The 15,039-nt window shown below is 46.1% G+C and overlaps 1 protein-coding gene across 1 annotated transcript in view; it reads left to right on the top strand.

The window, feature by feature from the left end:
• Window positions 1-15,039, top strand: part of LOC126249401 (uncharacterized) — a gene marked incomplete at its 5' end in the record, with an annotated part of 161,673 nt that overhangs the window by 108,239 nt on the left and 38,395 nt on the right. Inside the window, one exon of the mRNA XM_049951054.1 lies at window positions 8,082-8,265. Within this exon, the coding sequence (XP_049807011.1) occupies window positions 8,082-8,265 (184 nt within the window). The remainder of the gene's footprint in view (window positions 1-8,081; window positions 8,266-15,039) is intronic.

Here is a 15,039-nt window from a genome sequence, read left to right as displayed (position 1 = left end):
TTGTATTCATTACGTTGGATCGTATTACGTAAAACTTATCAAACACCAAACGCATTTTCACAAATGTGATAAGGTTCTAAGGCCAAAGAGTAAATACTTCTTTCAAATAGTCATTATTGTTCCATATTTCGTGTTATTTTCTTCAGATTAATAGACATATTGTACTACACACTTTCTAAAGTAGCCTGTGCCCTTCCTTAGCGTTCAAGCTATCCCCATACCAAATGTCATAAAAATCGGTTCAGCGGTATATTCGTGAAAGCGTAACAGAGTTACTTTCGTATTTATAATATTAGCATGGATGTATGCGCTGCATTTATCCAAAACTGTGGGTACGGTTTACTGTAGCAAAACCAACGGATTTTTACAGCATCTTGTATCCACGGACAATAACAGAGACATGTCTCCTCTTCTGTGTACTGCACCCTGTAGATCGATCGTAATGGCAGACAGATTGCAGAAGAGGTGTGTTTCACAGTAGCGAAGATGAACAAGTGTTCATAAGTCTTAAGGTATGCATTTTAAGGCGCCTGTTTACTGTATATTTTTGTCCATACTATCACCTCTCAAAAATGGAATATTTATATAACACCCTGTGTAACAGGAACAATAATTGGTCCCACTGCAGACCTTCTACCCAAGGCTGTAACGTAATTCGGCAGTACTTGTGACCTAAATGAAATCTTACAGACCGGTAGAGGCATATTCCTTCTGTATTTGCATCGACTTTCAGTGCGGCTTTTTTTACGATAATGACTGGGTATTCACTCTGTAGTGTCGAATGTATTTCTTTAGCTGTTAGAGCTATGTCAACATTGTGTACGTTCATGTATTTATGAAGCATAACTTGGGGGTATACACATTCGGGTTTTTCTCCTTAAATACAGATAACTACAATGCATTAATCACTGATATGCCTGGTTTCAGTTCAGTTTTCACTGTGTTCCTGCCTGGAGCACTAATATTTATAATATCCTTTTTAACATGGGCGCTGTACCAATACATCATCATACTAATAGTCATGGGGTGTATATTCCCAGTATTTTTGTCCAGCCTTTCAACAAACGCGGTACAGGATCTCAGATTCTTTCTACTCTGCTTGTTCTTACTTCTTTTTACATGCATATCTTGCAGTGGATAAGGTTTGGATACCCCACCCGACTAGTGACACTTTGAACTGATTCTACAACAGAAATACTTTCAGTAGGATGTGTATCTCTTCTCTATACCATGTTAACATCTACACGAGATGCTGTGTTCAATACAGCACAAGTATGATCATGTCATGCTCCAGTATTTTGTTGCACTGTAGTAGTAGCACGTAGCATTGACAGTAACGTTGTGCTACTTTCAGTATTGTTAGTTTTTTGGATTGACCTGTTGTTCTAATTGCTGCTGTGTTAACTGTACATGATGTTGTTGTCGCAGGTGCTGTTGTTGCTTTTGTAGTAGTAACCACTGTTGCTCGTGTTGCTGGTATTGTAGTTTGTGCTGCTGTTGCTCCTGTTGTTGTTGCTGTGTAATATGCTGCTAACAGTATTTTGTTTTGTTATCCTTGATGGTACAGATCTTCTTCTTATTGTTGTTCTACACTGAAGAGCCAAAGAAACTGGTACACCTGCCTAATATCGTGTAAGCCCACCGCGAGCACGTATAAGTGCCGCAACACGACGTGCCATGGACTCGACTAATGACTGAAGTAGTGCTGGAGGGAACTGACACCATGAATCCTGCAGAGCTCTCCATAAATCCGTAAGAGTAAGAGGTGGTGGAGATCAATTCTGAACAACACGTTGCAAGGCATCCCACATGTGCTCAATAACGTTCATGTCTTAGGAGTTTGGTGGCCAGAGGAAGTGCTTAAACTGAGAAGAGTGTTCCTGGAGCCACTCTATAGCAATTATGGACGTGTGGAGTGTCGCATTGTCCTGCTAGAACTGAGCAAGTCCTCGGAGATGCTGTGACCCATCGCTCGTGCGCTGACTGTAACACCACGATTAAACTACCTTAAATCTTGATAATCTGCCATATTGCAACAGTAACCGATCTAACAACTCCGCCAGACACTAGTTGCCTTATATAGGCGTTGCCGACCGCAGCGCCGTATTTTCTGTTTACATATCTCCGTATCTGAATACGCACACCTATACCAGTTTCTTTGGCGCTTCAGTGTACAATCTGCTGTGGAACCTGTAGTTGCTGTTGCATTACTACCGCTTACTGTTGTGTAACATGTTACACAGGAACCTGGAAACAAACTTCTATCGCTGCCCGTATAACCTGACCCGTGTGTGGCGGATCTGCCATGCCGACAACATGTGTAACAAATCGTTCAGTATACCTGACTAAACTAAATGCTACACACGCTCGCTGTAAGGAAATACTCCTCACATGTGGAGCTCACTGAATAACACGTCTGTACGCCCCAAGAGCCGGAAGTGAGGTGGCATACTTATGAAGTCGTAAAATACACAGTGTATAAAAAGTAACATAAACTTATTGGAGAATGACTAAGTAGCAAAAGCTGTCCCAAGTGGCCTCCACTATGCAATTCACATAAATGAATACGACTTTGCGTGTTCATAAACACAATTTTTGGCGTTTGTTGAGAAATAGCAGTAACGCATCGTTCGAGTTCTCTCTGCAATTCGGAAATAGTATGAAGATGAGTTTTGTAAGCAGCATCCCCTCTGCATCCTGCGGGGGGCTCATCCACCTGATGCTGATCTTCCGTATTCAAATTGCATCAATTCTGTGCATTCACATATCCGTCAAGTTGGAACCATGCTTCGTCAAACCAAAACCAATGATCGAGTACTTCTCTATCTGACATTACAGGTTACAAGTATCACTGACAGATATATACAGGTTTCCAAGTCTTCTCGGGCTTAGAGCTGTATTGATAGATCGTTGCAGAACAAATTTTCCAACGCGTAACGTGCCAGCATCACGAGGTGTTTCATGCTGAAGGGTGTCGTTTTTTAACGACAGATTGGTCCGGCTGCATTTCCGAGAGACTTTTGAAGCGGCATATTCTCCGGTAAAACTAACGAACACGCGGAAAAATGGTTCAAATACACTCCTGGAAATGGAAAAAAGAACACATTGACACCGGTGTGTCAGACCCACCATACTTGCTCCGGACACTGCGAGAGGGCTGTACAAGCAATGATCACACGCACGGCACAGCGGACACACCAGGAACCGCGGTGTTGGCCGTCGAATGGCGCTAGCTGCGCAGCATTTGTGCACCGCCGCCGTCAGTGTCAGCCAGTTTGCCGTGGCATACGGAGCTCCATCGCAGTCTTTAACACTGGTAGCATGCCGCGACAGCGTGGACGTGAACCGTATGTGCAGTTGACGGACTTTGAGCGAGGGCATATAGTGGGCATGCGGGAGGCCGGGTGGACGTACCGCCGAATTGCTCAACACGTGGGGCGTGAGGTCTCCACAGTACATCGATGTTGTCGCCAGTGGTCGGCGGAAGGTGCACGTGCCCGTCGACCTGGGACCGGACCGCAGCGACGCACGGATGCACGCCAAGACCGTAGGATCCTACGCAGTGCCGTAGGGGACCGCACCGCCACTTCCCAGCAAATTAGGGACACTGTTGCTCCTGGGGTATCGGCGAGGACCATTCGCAACCGTCTCCATGAAGCTGGGCTACGGTCCCGCACACCGTTAGGCCGTCTTCCGCTCACGCCCCAACATCGTGCAGCCCGCCTCCAGTGGTGTCGCGACAGGCGTGAATGGAGGGACGAATGGAGATGTGTCGTCTTCAGCGATGAGAGTCGCTTCTGCCTTGGTGCCAATGATGGTCGTATGCGTGTTTGGCGCCGTGCAGGTGAGCGCCACAATCAGGACTGCATACGACCGAGGCACACAGGGCCAACACCCGGCATCATGGTGTGGGGAGCGACCTCCTACACTGGCCGTACACCACTGGTGATCGTCGAGGGGACACTGAATAGTGCATGGTACATCCAAACCGTCATCGAACCCATCGTTCTACCATTCCTAGACCGGCAAGGGAACTTGCTGTTCCAACAGGACAACGCACGTCCGCATGTATCCCGTGCCACCCAACGTGCTCTAGAAGGTGTAAGTCAACTACCCTGGCCAGCAAGATCTCCGGATCTGTCCCCCATTGAGCATGTTTTGGACTGGATGAAGCGTCGTCTCACGCGGTCTGCACGTCCAGCACGAACGCTGGTCCAACTGAGGCGCCAGGTGGAAATGGCATGGCAAGCCATTCCACAGGACTACATCCAGCATCTCTACGATCGTCTCCATGGGAGAATAGCAGCCTGCATTGCTGCGAAAGGTGGATATACACTGTACTAGTGCCGACATTGTGCATGCTCTGTTGCCTGTGTCTATGTGCCTGTGGTTCTGTCAGTGTGATCATGTGATGTATGTGACCCCAGGAATGTGTCAATAAAGTTTCCCCTTCCTGGGACAATGAATTCACGGTGTTCTTATTTCAATTTCCAGGAGTGTAGCTCTGAGCACTATGGGACTTAACTTCTGAGATCATCAGTCCCCTAGAACTTGGAACTAGTTAAACCTAACTAACCTAAGGACATCACACATAACCATGCCCGAGGCAGGATTCGAACCTGCGACCGTAGCGGTCGTGCGGTTCTAGACTGTAGCGCCTAGAACCGCTCGGCCACCCCGGCTGTCGAACACGCGGAAAGCTAAACGTTTCCCATTACATTCAAGAAAAATCTCACGAACCGCGCAAATTCTGCACAGATTTATCTTTAAAACTTGCTCAACGCCGTGTGAGCACTACCAGTGTGCACAGTAAACTAACAAACCTCGTGTACGTCAATCAACTTCTTCGATATTGGCACTTTCGGTCGACAGCTGGCCACATTTCCTATGTGTCGTATAGCAGCTTGATTGTGGCCTTGTTTATTGCATACTTATCATAATTTTATGAGAACGCATTCCAAGTGGCGAAGTAATTGACACATCTAATGGATGATAATGGCTATTCCCTGTTAGGATACGTAACCAATATTTTTCGAATCAAACAGTGATCATACTTGCAAAAAAAAAAGATTGTCATAAATCAACATGATCAAAAATATCCGGAGACGTATTATCGGACACTAATATGGGGTGTATCCACCCTTCGTCTTAATGATGGCTTGTACCATACTGAGGACACTTTCAATGAGGTGTCTGAATGTCTGTGGAGAAATGGCTGTTCATTCTTCCTCAATGGCCGAAACCAGAGAAGGTAGTGAAGTGATGACGGAAACTGTGGTTTGGAGGTACGTCGACGTTCTAACTCCCCCCTCCTCCAGAGGTGTGCCATAGGATTCAAATCGGGACTCTGGGCAGGATAACCTATTTCAGGAACGCTATTATCCGCAAACCATTACCTCACATATGCTACTTTATGACAGTATGCGTTGTCATGCTGATACAATCATAGTCTCCAAACTATTCCCCTGCAGTACTCAGTACACAAATCTGTAAAATTTATTCATATCCTTCTGCATTTAGCGTTTCCTGATCGCAATGAGCTGACCACATCCTAGCCACGAAACACACCCGCATACTGTAATACCACTTCTTCTTCACTTCACTTTTAGCACTTTACATGATAGCTTATAACTTTCCAGGCATTGGCCAGACCCAAAGCTTTCCGTCGGATTGTCACATGGTGTAGCGTGGTTCATCACTCAAAATCACTGGTTTACAGCATTTCTCTGTCCACTGGTGTCGCTCTTAACATCGCCTCAAGTGTCGCTTAGCAATGACTACAGAAATGTGTGGTTAACGAGGAGCTGCTCGACCGTTGTACCCAATTGTTCTAACTCACTACGCACTGTCACCATATTCTAGTTGGACTGCTGGTATCACTTTTGAACACACGAGTGATTCTTTCCGCTGCTTTCATGAGATTTCCTACAAACCCCTCCGCAATGCTCGACGGTCCATGGTTGGATGGTTGGTTGATTTAGGGGAGGGGACCAAACAGCGAGCTCAGCGGTCCCATTGGATTATGGAAGGAAGTCGGCCGTGCCCTTTCAAAAGAACCATCCCGGCATTTGCCTGCAGCGATTTAGGGAAATCACGACGGTGCCTGTCTGTCAGAACAAGATGCCTGGCTGGTCATGATTTAGCTGTGGTTGTTCCTTCGCGTTTCCACTTCACAGTCACAGCCGGCCAAGGTGGCCGAGCGGTTCTAGGCGCTAGTCTGGAACGGCGCGACCGCTACTGTCGCAGGTTCGAATCCTGCCTCGGGCATGGATGTGTGTGATGTCCTTACGTTAGTTAGGTTTAAGTAGTTCTAAGTTATAGGGGACTGATGACCTCAGAAGTTAAGTCCCATAGTGCTCAGAGCCATTTGAACCATTTTCACAGTCACATCAACAGCAACAACGTGGTTGAAATGCCCCTTATGGATTTGTTACTCATGTGGCTTCCAATGACTACTCCACATTCGAACTCACTTGACTATCTTAAGCGACTCATTCTGCTGTTATTGCTTCTCTACTGGAAATGCCGTGTGACTAGTGCCTCCCGTCGGGTAGACCGTTCGCCTGGTGCAAGTCTTTCAAGCTGACGCCACTTCGGCGACTTGCGTGTCGATGGGAATGAAATGATGATGATAATGACAACACAACACCCATTCCATGAGCGGAGAAAATCTCCGACCCAGCCGGGAATCGAACCCGGGCCGTTATGTATGACATTCCGTCGCGCTTACCACTTACCAGGGGCGGACGCTTTACTGAGGACACACTACTTCCCACCACCTTCGGGTTAGAGAGCCTGTATACAGAGAGAGTGGCCATAGGTGAAGTTGCCCGTGATTGGTTGATTAGCTTTGGCGCCATTTTTCTGACAAACGTCTCTCGCGCTTCCTATGTTCGCCGTGCTTTGGGACTGAATTGAAGTTCAGAGGACTTTTGGAAACGACTAAAAGGTATTTGAATTATTGAGAGACTTGTTATGCGTTGTGCATGCATGTTCGATTTAGTTGTATGTCGTTTTTAGTACGTAATTAGCGTTTGCGTGCATACTGGTAGCATCACAAGCTTTTCTGAAGCCAATATCTGACAGTCCTTGCTGGAAACGGAAAGTTCCTGTAATTGTTGTGCCATGCTCATTCGACTTTATAGCGTCAAACTTTATTTCGTTCCGAATCAGAACACTAGGCATTATTTTGGTTTCAGTATTATTGCCTGACTGTTGACGCAGGCAAGCTGTAAGCACGTTTTACGCAGTTGTCGTAGTTGCTGAAACGTTATTCGTAGTAAATAATTGTAGCTACTCTTGAAGACAGTTTTTAATAGGCCTACTTACTGTGGGGTAGAAGGGATACGGTAGTTTTCTTGTTATATTTGGTCGTTATTATAGTAGGCTACATTTAACATTACCTGATTTTTGTAATCCAAAGAAAGTTGTAAGCAGTTGTTTACTTGTGACATGCAAAAAGTTTGAAGACGTGACAAGAAGTACTAATACGTCTCAGACTTTTTGCATGTCACAAGTAAACAACTGCTTACGACTTTCATTTATCTGACGTAATACAGGTACGTTAAATCTTTAGCGTTATGCACTTCCGATACAAAACAAATGCTATACACTATTTTTTTTGTTTACATTACTTTCATTGGAATATGTCTAGTAAACGAACTTTAAAGGAGATAAATGCAAGTAACGAATAATTTTTACAGCCACTGTATCAAATTTTCCTGTGCTGTACGTAGTAGGCTACTACTATTATAGCTGTAAAGAAAGGCATTTAACGAATGATTTCGCCATATTGTCTTGTGCTTTTGATTCGGTGAGTGTGTACTCCACTACTCCACTACTGGCCACTCAAAAGTCCCGCCCACAGTTTGGCAGAAAAATGGCCGCCGTATCGTCCGGTTGGCCACTCTCTCCCTATACAGGCTCTCTACTTCGGGTCCACCTCTCGTGACATCTAGTGGTCAATTCCGTATTACTTCTGATCAGATAGTGTATAAGGTTGCGCTGCTATCTGCACACTCTGTGCAAGTGGCTAGGAGCCGTGGCGGTACGCAGGCCCTGATTGCAGTGCGCTATTTCAGGCGAGAAGGCGGCGTCCGGCGGGCCGCCGCCGCTGATCCGCGTGACGCTGGCGTCGCTGGACGAGTCGACGGTGCTGCTGCAGAACGGGTTGGACTTCTACGGCGCCACGTTCTTCCCCACCGAGGCCGCCGTGCCCGGCGCCGCCATGCGGCCCACGTCGCGCAGGCCCGGCGCCGCCTCCAGGCAAGTCTCGCACGCCGGCTTCTTCGCTTGTATGGCCTATGCTAACACTAATTTGCTTTTTTGTAAGCCGCTTCTGTTCCCTATAACAGATGTGCACGAAGTAGAACCATGTACGTCACCGAAGTTGCATATGCTTCAGTAACTTTCAACTGTGCGGTCAACTGATAGTAAACTAGAGTGCTTATCAACGCTGGCATATCTGGTCATCAGTTCCTATTGTCAAACTGTGTGCCAGACCGAGACTCGAACTCGGGACCTTTTCCTTTCGCGAGCAAGTCCTCTACCATCTGAGCTACCCAATCACGACTCACGCCCCGTCCTCACAGCTTTACTTCTGCCAGTATCTCGTCTCCTACCTTCCAAACCTCACAGAATCTCTCCTGCGAACCTAGCAGAACTAGCACTCCTGAAAGAAAGGATATTGGGGAGACATGGCTTAGCCACAGCCTGGAGGATGTTTCCAGAATGAGATTTTCACTCTGCAGCGGAGTGTGCGCTGATATGAAACTTCCTGGCAGATTAAAACTGAGCGCCGGACCGAGACTCGAACTCGGGACCTTTGCCTTTCGCGGGCACACAGTTTTAATCTGCCAGGAAGTTTCATATCAGCGCACACTCCGCTGCAGAGTGAAATTCTTTCTGGAAACGTCCCCCAGGCTGTGGATAAGCCATGTCTCCACAATATCCTTTCTTCCAGGAGTGCTAGTTCTTCAAGTTTCGCAGGAGAGATTCTGTGAGGTTTGGAAGGTAGGAAACGAGATACTGGCAGAAGTAAAGCTGTGAGGACGGGGCGTGAGTTGTGCTTGGGTAGCTCAGATGGTAGAGCACTTGCCCGCGAAAGGCAAAGGTCCCGAGTTCGAGTCTCGGTCCGGCACACGGTTATAATCTGCCAAGAAGTTTCATATCAGCGCACACTCCGCTGCAGAGTGAAAAATCTCATTCTAGTCCCTATTGTCGCTTAGAAGAAACGAACTCTCACAGCTCAACGTGCCGGTATAGCGGGGTTTGGTTTCTCACTACATGTGGCAACTGGCTGAGTCATATCGAACAACTTTCCGTGGTTCGAGTTAGGAATCTCATGAGACACAGAGCGAAGTAGGACAGGCATATCGCTGGATGCCTAGAAGGTATATCAAAGGAACTATGCCATCATGAAAAAGATACTTTGGTTATCTCCCTAGCCGACAGGTCTCTCTTTCCCTACCCCCCCCCCCTACCCCCCCAGCTCACCACCCTCCTATTCCTCTCATCAACACCCATTCATGGCAACAGGGTTCGGCCATGAAATCCTCAAATATGCAGATTGTAACAACACACACGGACCTACTTCGAGTAGTTTATAGGGTGCTTCGAGGAATAATTTGAGGATAGGAAGCCATGTACAAACACGCCATCCAACAACGCTCCAGAACGCCGAAATTAGAGGGACCAACACCTGTCGCTAGGCTATCCGTTGGACAGCGAAGGTATAATTTTTCCTCCTTCAGTGTGAATACTCAATTTTTTCACGAACCATTACACTATTTAGCTCTCAACGATTACAAATACTCCGCCTACGTAGCTGATTGGTCAGTGCGGCTGACTGCCATGCGGGGGACTGCCGTGCAGTACTGCCAGGAAGTTTTCCTTGGTGGCAGGTCTGTTACGGAGTGCACTCAGCTTCGTGAGGTCAGCTGAGGAGTTACTCCGCCGATTAGTGGCGGTTCCAACGTCAAGAAACACAACGACTGGGACATGGTGTGTGCTGATCGCAGTACCCTCCACACCGCATCCGATGACGTCATTGGCAAAGAACGGCACAGAGGTTGGTCGGGCTCGATTGGCCTCTCTAGGGCCATAATGCGGAACTCTACCTTTCTTAATTAAAAGAAACTGATTTTTTGAAAACATAAATGAACATATTACTCCGAAAAAACAAAACAATGTTTCTAAACTATTAGCAAGAATACGTTCTTAATTTGTAAACAGAGAAATAATAATCAAAATTTTTCTTTACAAAAAAGTTTGAAAACGATTTACACAGTCAATATACCTTGAGATTCACTTTGTTGTAATTCTGAATAAAAGATATCGTTCTTCAAATTCATCGAGGGTGTGGTACCTATCCAGAAGAAACTGATGGATGATTTTTTTAATGAACCACTAAAACTTGTGATTAGGCCTATACCTTCTTTATAGATCTGTGGTTAGGCTTTAATACTGTCAGCTAAAATATTTTTTTATCAGATATCTGTGAATTGCCTTGTCATTCTTCAGTAAAGGCCAGTAATGCTTGTCGGGATTGGTATTCCAAGCCTTCACAAAGCTGAGAGGAATTATTCTCTTTGTTGCTGGAACTTGGAACAAGCAAAGATTTAATGATTAAACGTAAGTTTAAACGCCGACGGAACAAACGGAACACCACGGAATGAGCTTGACAACAGTAAGAGTGTTACATGACTTCAAACATGTCTACCTCTATCGCATTAAAACTATAAAGCATATAACTTAACATTAACACAGAAAATGTATTCGCAGTTTCGAATATGAAATACCTTCTTCTGAACACTAGAATGTCGACAGTGGAAATTTGTGCCGGACTGGGACTCGCACCCTGATTTCCCGCTTCACGCTAGCGGTCGCCTTAATTGCTTCGTCCATCCGTGCACGAATCACGGCCAGACCCAAACTTCCATGTGTCGTCGTCTGTGTGTCATAACTTGTCCTCGTACGTTACGTATATTCCTGTCCAGGAAGGATGTATTTTATTGAGAGACTTGTGCCAGGTATAGGCGACTGAATACGAAATAGCAGTGTGTTATTAAGAAGTACGATGCTACATTCCTTCGGACATGCTTGCATGTTCGAAGGAACATTGTATCGTACTTCTTAATAGACAGGCACTGCTATGTTGTACTAGTGGCCGAGCGGTTCTAGGCGCTACAGTCTGGAACCGCGCGACCGCTACGGTCGCAGGTTCGAATACTGCCTCGGGCATGGATGTGTGTGATGTCCTTAGGTTAGTTAGGTTTAAGTAGTTGTAATTTCAGCAGTGAAGTCCCATAAGATTTCACACACACGTTTTTTTTCAGTAGAACCGGAAAATTAAAGAGAAAAATGAAAAAATACAAATCTATAAACTGACCAGCGATGCGACTCATTCAGTAGGAGTACGTGAATTATGTGCTGTCAAATGGCGAAAGAGTAATAAGGACGTAACAAAGAAATGCTACCTCTGAACTTGTATTTGCAATCAAGAAAACATAACGGGATAACAATACTACATGTGTCGAGTTCCATTCATGTGGAACAAAAACAATACAGGAATGCTATTTCAGGTTTCAATGCCGCTCTTCAAACCAGAAATCAACCAGCTTGTTTGTATTTGCCCCCTACCATCAAATTTCTGTCTCTTACGTACCACATAATGAAATTTCGTCTTTTGTCCATCCTGTGCACAACTCTCCCTTAAATACCTCGTGTTTTGTCCATCGTGTGCACAGCTCTCCCTTAAACACCACGTGTAACTTCTGAAGGCGTCACAGAGTGCTCCAAGGCAGGGCAGATATCTGTAATTCAGTTACTAGCATGTACTGAAATGCACAACTTTCTTGTTTCCTTATGCGAAATGTTCATTCTTTTCAGAGCAGCGTTACCTGCACCTGACGGGCTAGAAAGGGGACTGAGTTTGGGTTTCCATTTGCCGCGTGCATTGTCCATATTTGTGGGACTTTGAGATGTAACAGTGGCCTGATGTTGGACTGCATGAGAACGTGAAGGCAGGCACACTCGTCGCTAAGGTTCCGATCGACCAGGTCTGACCTCCACAAGGGAGGATCACCGTGCTGTGCATCAAGCACATCGTAACCCCTTCACATCCGTGCCTGCCTTTCGAGAACAAGTAATGGACTCCCTGCAACAATCTATCTTCCTGCTCCATTGGTCGGAGACTACCAGAGCTGAACTACGGAATTACCGTCTCATGTGTAGGCTGCCGTTTACGCCACAACATAAACGGCTGCTTTTGGGATGTTGCCGTGACCGGGAAACATGTACTATTGATGAATGGTGCTGGATACGAACCTTTTATCAAAAACGATTCCTTTTCATTTATTTTGAACGTTTGTTTTTGTGCAGTATAAATATATCCGTTAAGAATTAGAAGCAGTAAGCTATTAGCGACAAAGACGGAAACAAAGAGAGATAATCATTTTAACAAATAACGATGAGAAATAATACCATAGAGCTATGGCAGTGGATATACTAACACCCATACGAGGGTTGGAACTTAAATAGTGGCAACTATTTATTCACAACCGAAACAAAAGAGTCACATGTTTGCACCTGTTACTGTCCTTCAAAGTAGTCACCAGCGTTGCGTAGAACCCGTTGCCAGCGATATGGAACGTGTAGAATACCCTTAGCAGACCCTGTTCTGTTGATGGTGCGAATGGAGCGGTCTACTGTAATGTTGATGCATTAACTTGTTCTGAAAGCGGTGCTGATATTCAAGACAATAAAAGCGGGGTAAAAGCTGTGAGCTACCTGCGGAAGTTAACCTTGCATTACTGAGCAACTGTTTCACCAGGTATCCAGTCTAGCTTACCAAATTCCCAACCAGACTAACATTAATTATAATCTTTTAGTAGGCATCTTACGATAACCGGTGATATATATATATATATATATATACTCCTGGAAATGGAAAAAAGAACACATTGACACCGGTGTGTCAGACCCACCATACTTGCTCCGGACACTGCGAGAGGGCTGTACAAGCAATGATCACACGCACGGCACAGCGGACACACCAGGAACCGCGGTGTTGGCCGTCGAATGGCGCTAGCTGCGCAGCATTTGTGCACCGCCGCCGTCAGTGTCAGCCAGTTTGCCGTGGCATACGGAGCTTCATCGCAGTCTTTAACACTGGTAGCATGCCGCGACAGCGTTGACGTGAACCGTATGTGCAGTTGACGGACTTTGAGCGAGGGCGTATAGTGGGCATGCGGGAGGCCGGGTGGACGTACCGCCGAATTGCTCAACACGTGGGGCGTGAGGTCTCCACAGTACATCGATGTTGTCGCCAGTGGTCGGCGGAAGGTGCACGTGCCCGTCGACCTGGGACCGGACCGCAGCGACGCACGGATGCACGCCAAGACCGTAGGATCCTACGCAGTGCCGTAGGGGACCGCACCGCCACTTCCCAGCAAATTAGGGACACTGTTACTCCTGGGGTATCGGCGAGGACCATTCGCAACCGTCTCCATGAAGCTGGGCTACGGTCCCGCACACCGTTAGGCCGTCTTCCGCTCACGCCCCAACATCGTGCAGCCCGCCTCCAGTGGTGTCGCGACAGGCGTGGATGGAGGGACGAATGGAGACGTGTCGTCTTCAGCGATGAGAGTCGCTTCTGCCTTGGTGCCAATGATGGTCGTATGCGTGTTTGGCGCCGTGCAGGTGAGCGCCACAATCAGGACTGCATACGACCGAGGCACACAGGGCCAACACCCGGCATCATGGTGTGGGGAGCGATCTCCTACACTGGCCGTACACCACTGGTGATCGTCGAGGGGACACTGAATAGTGCACGGTACATCCAAACCGTCATCGAACCCATCGTTCTACCATTCCTAGACCGGCAAGGGAACTTGCTGTTCCAACAGGACAATGCACGTCCGCATGTATCCCGTGCCACCCAACGTGCTCTAGAAGGTGTAAGTCAACTACCCTGGCCAGCAAGATCTCCGGATCTGTCCCCCATTGAGCATGTTTGGGACTGGATGAAGCGTCGTCTCACGCGGTCTGCACGTCCAGCACGAACGCTGGTCCAACTGAGGCGCCAGGTGGAAATGGCATGGCAAGCCGTTCCACAGGACTACATCCAGCATCTCTACGATCGTCTCCATGGGAGAATAGCAGCCTGCATTGCTGCGAAAGGTGGATATACACTGTACTAGTGCCGACATTGTGCATGCTCTGTTGCCTGTGTCTATGTGCCTGTGGTTCTGTCAGTGTGATCATGTGATGTATGTGACCCCAGGAATGTGTCAATAAAGTTTCCCCTTCCTGGGACAATGAATTCACGGTGTTCTTATTTCAATTTCCAGGAGTATATATATATATATATATATATATATATATATATATATATATATATATATATATATATATATATAGAGAGAGAGAGAGAGAGAGAGAGAGAGAGAGAGAGAGAGAGAGAATTTAAATAAAAAGAAATAAATCAGTTTATATTTGGACATTTATTTTAACATTGATCATTGTTCCGTTAAAATTTCAGCATATTAAACTTGATTCATAACTAAACTGGTGCCTTATTTAGGATTGTGAAAATGTGAGTTTGTAATCCTACGGAACACATCAAATATGGAGCCAAGATTGGGAGACTGCATACAACACTGCATTCATAAAATAACACACGATGAACGTTGAAACATATGCAAGAGGAAATTAACCACAACCAACCGATTCAATTTTCGCACAAAGAAGTTACGTTTGTAGTGCTATCCTGTCTGTCATGAAATTACCACACACTGGTATACTAAATTCATACTAACTCTCTGTGAAATCTTCCCGAAAAGAATAGCTAAGGCCTACTTTGATGATTACACCACATGCTTCACGTGGTCAACTTGGTTTACACAAAGAGTGTAACTCCACAATAATTTTGATAATAAAAATAAATTACATCGAAACACAAATTACAAAAGAAAAACCTCGAACTGGTTGCTATCGTCTTACTATTAACCTGATGGGTCAAACAATTGTATAAGCACG

The sequence above is a fragment of the Schistocerca nitens genome, chromosome 3 (assembly GCF_023898315.1).
Source record: "Schistocerca nitens isolate TAMUIC-IGC-003100 chromosome 3, iqSchNite1.1, whole genome shotgun sequence".
NCBI lineage: Eukaryota > Metazoa > Arthropoda > Insecta > Orthoptera > Acrididae > Schistocerca > Schistocerca nitens.
The sequence above is the reverse complement of the archived record's forward strand: the minus strand, read 5'-3'. Positions and strand labels throughout refer to the sequence as shown.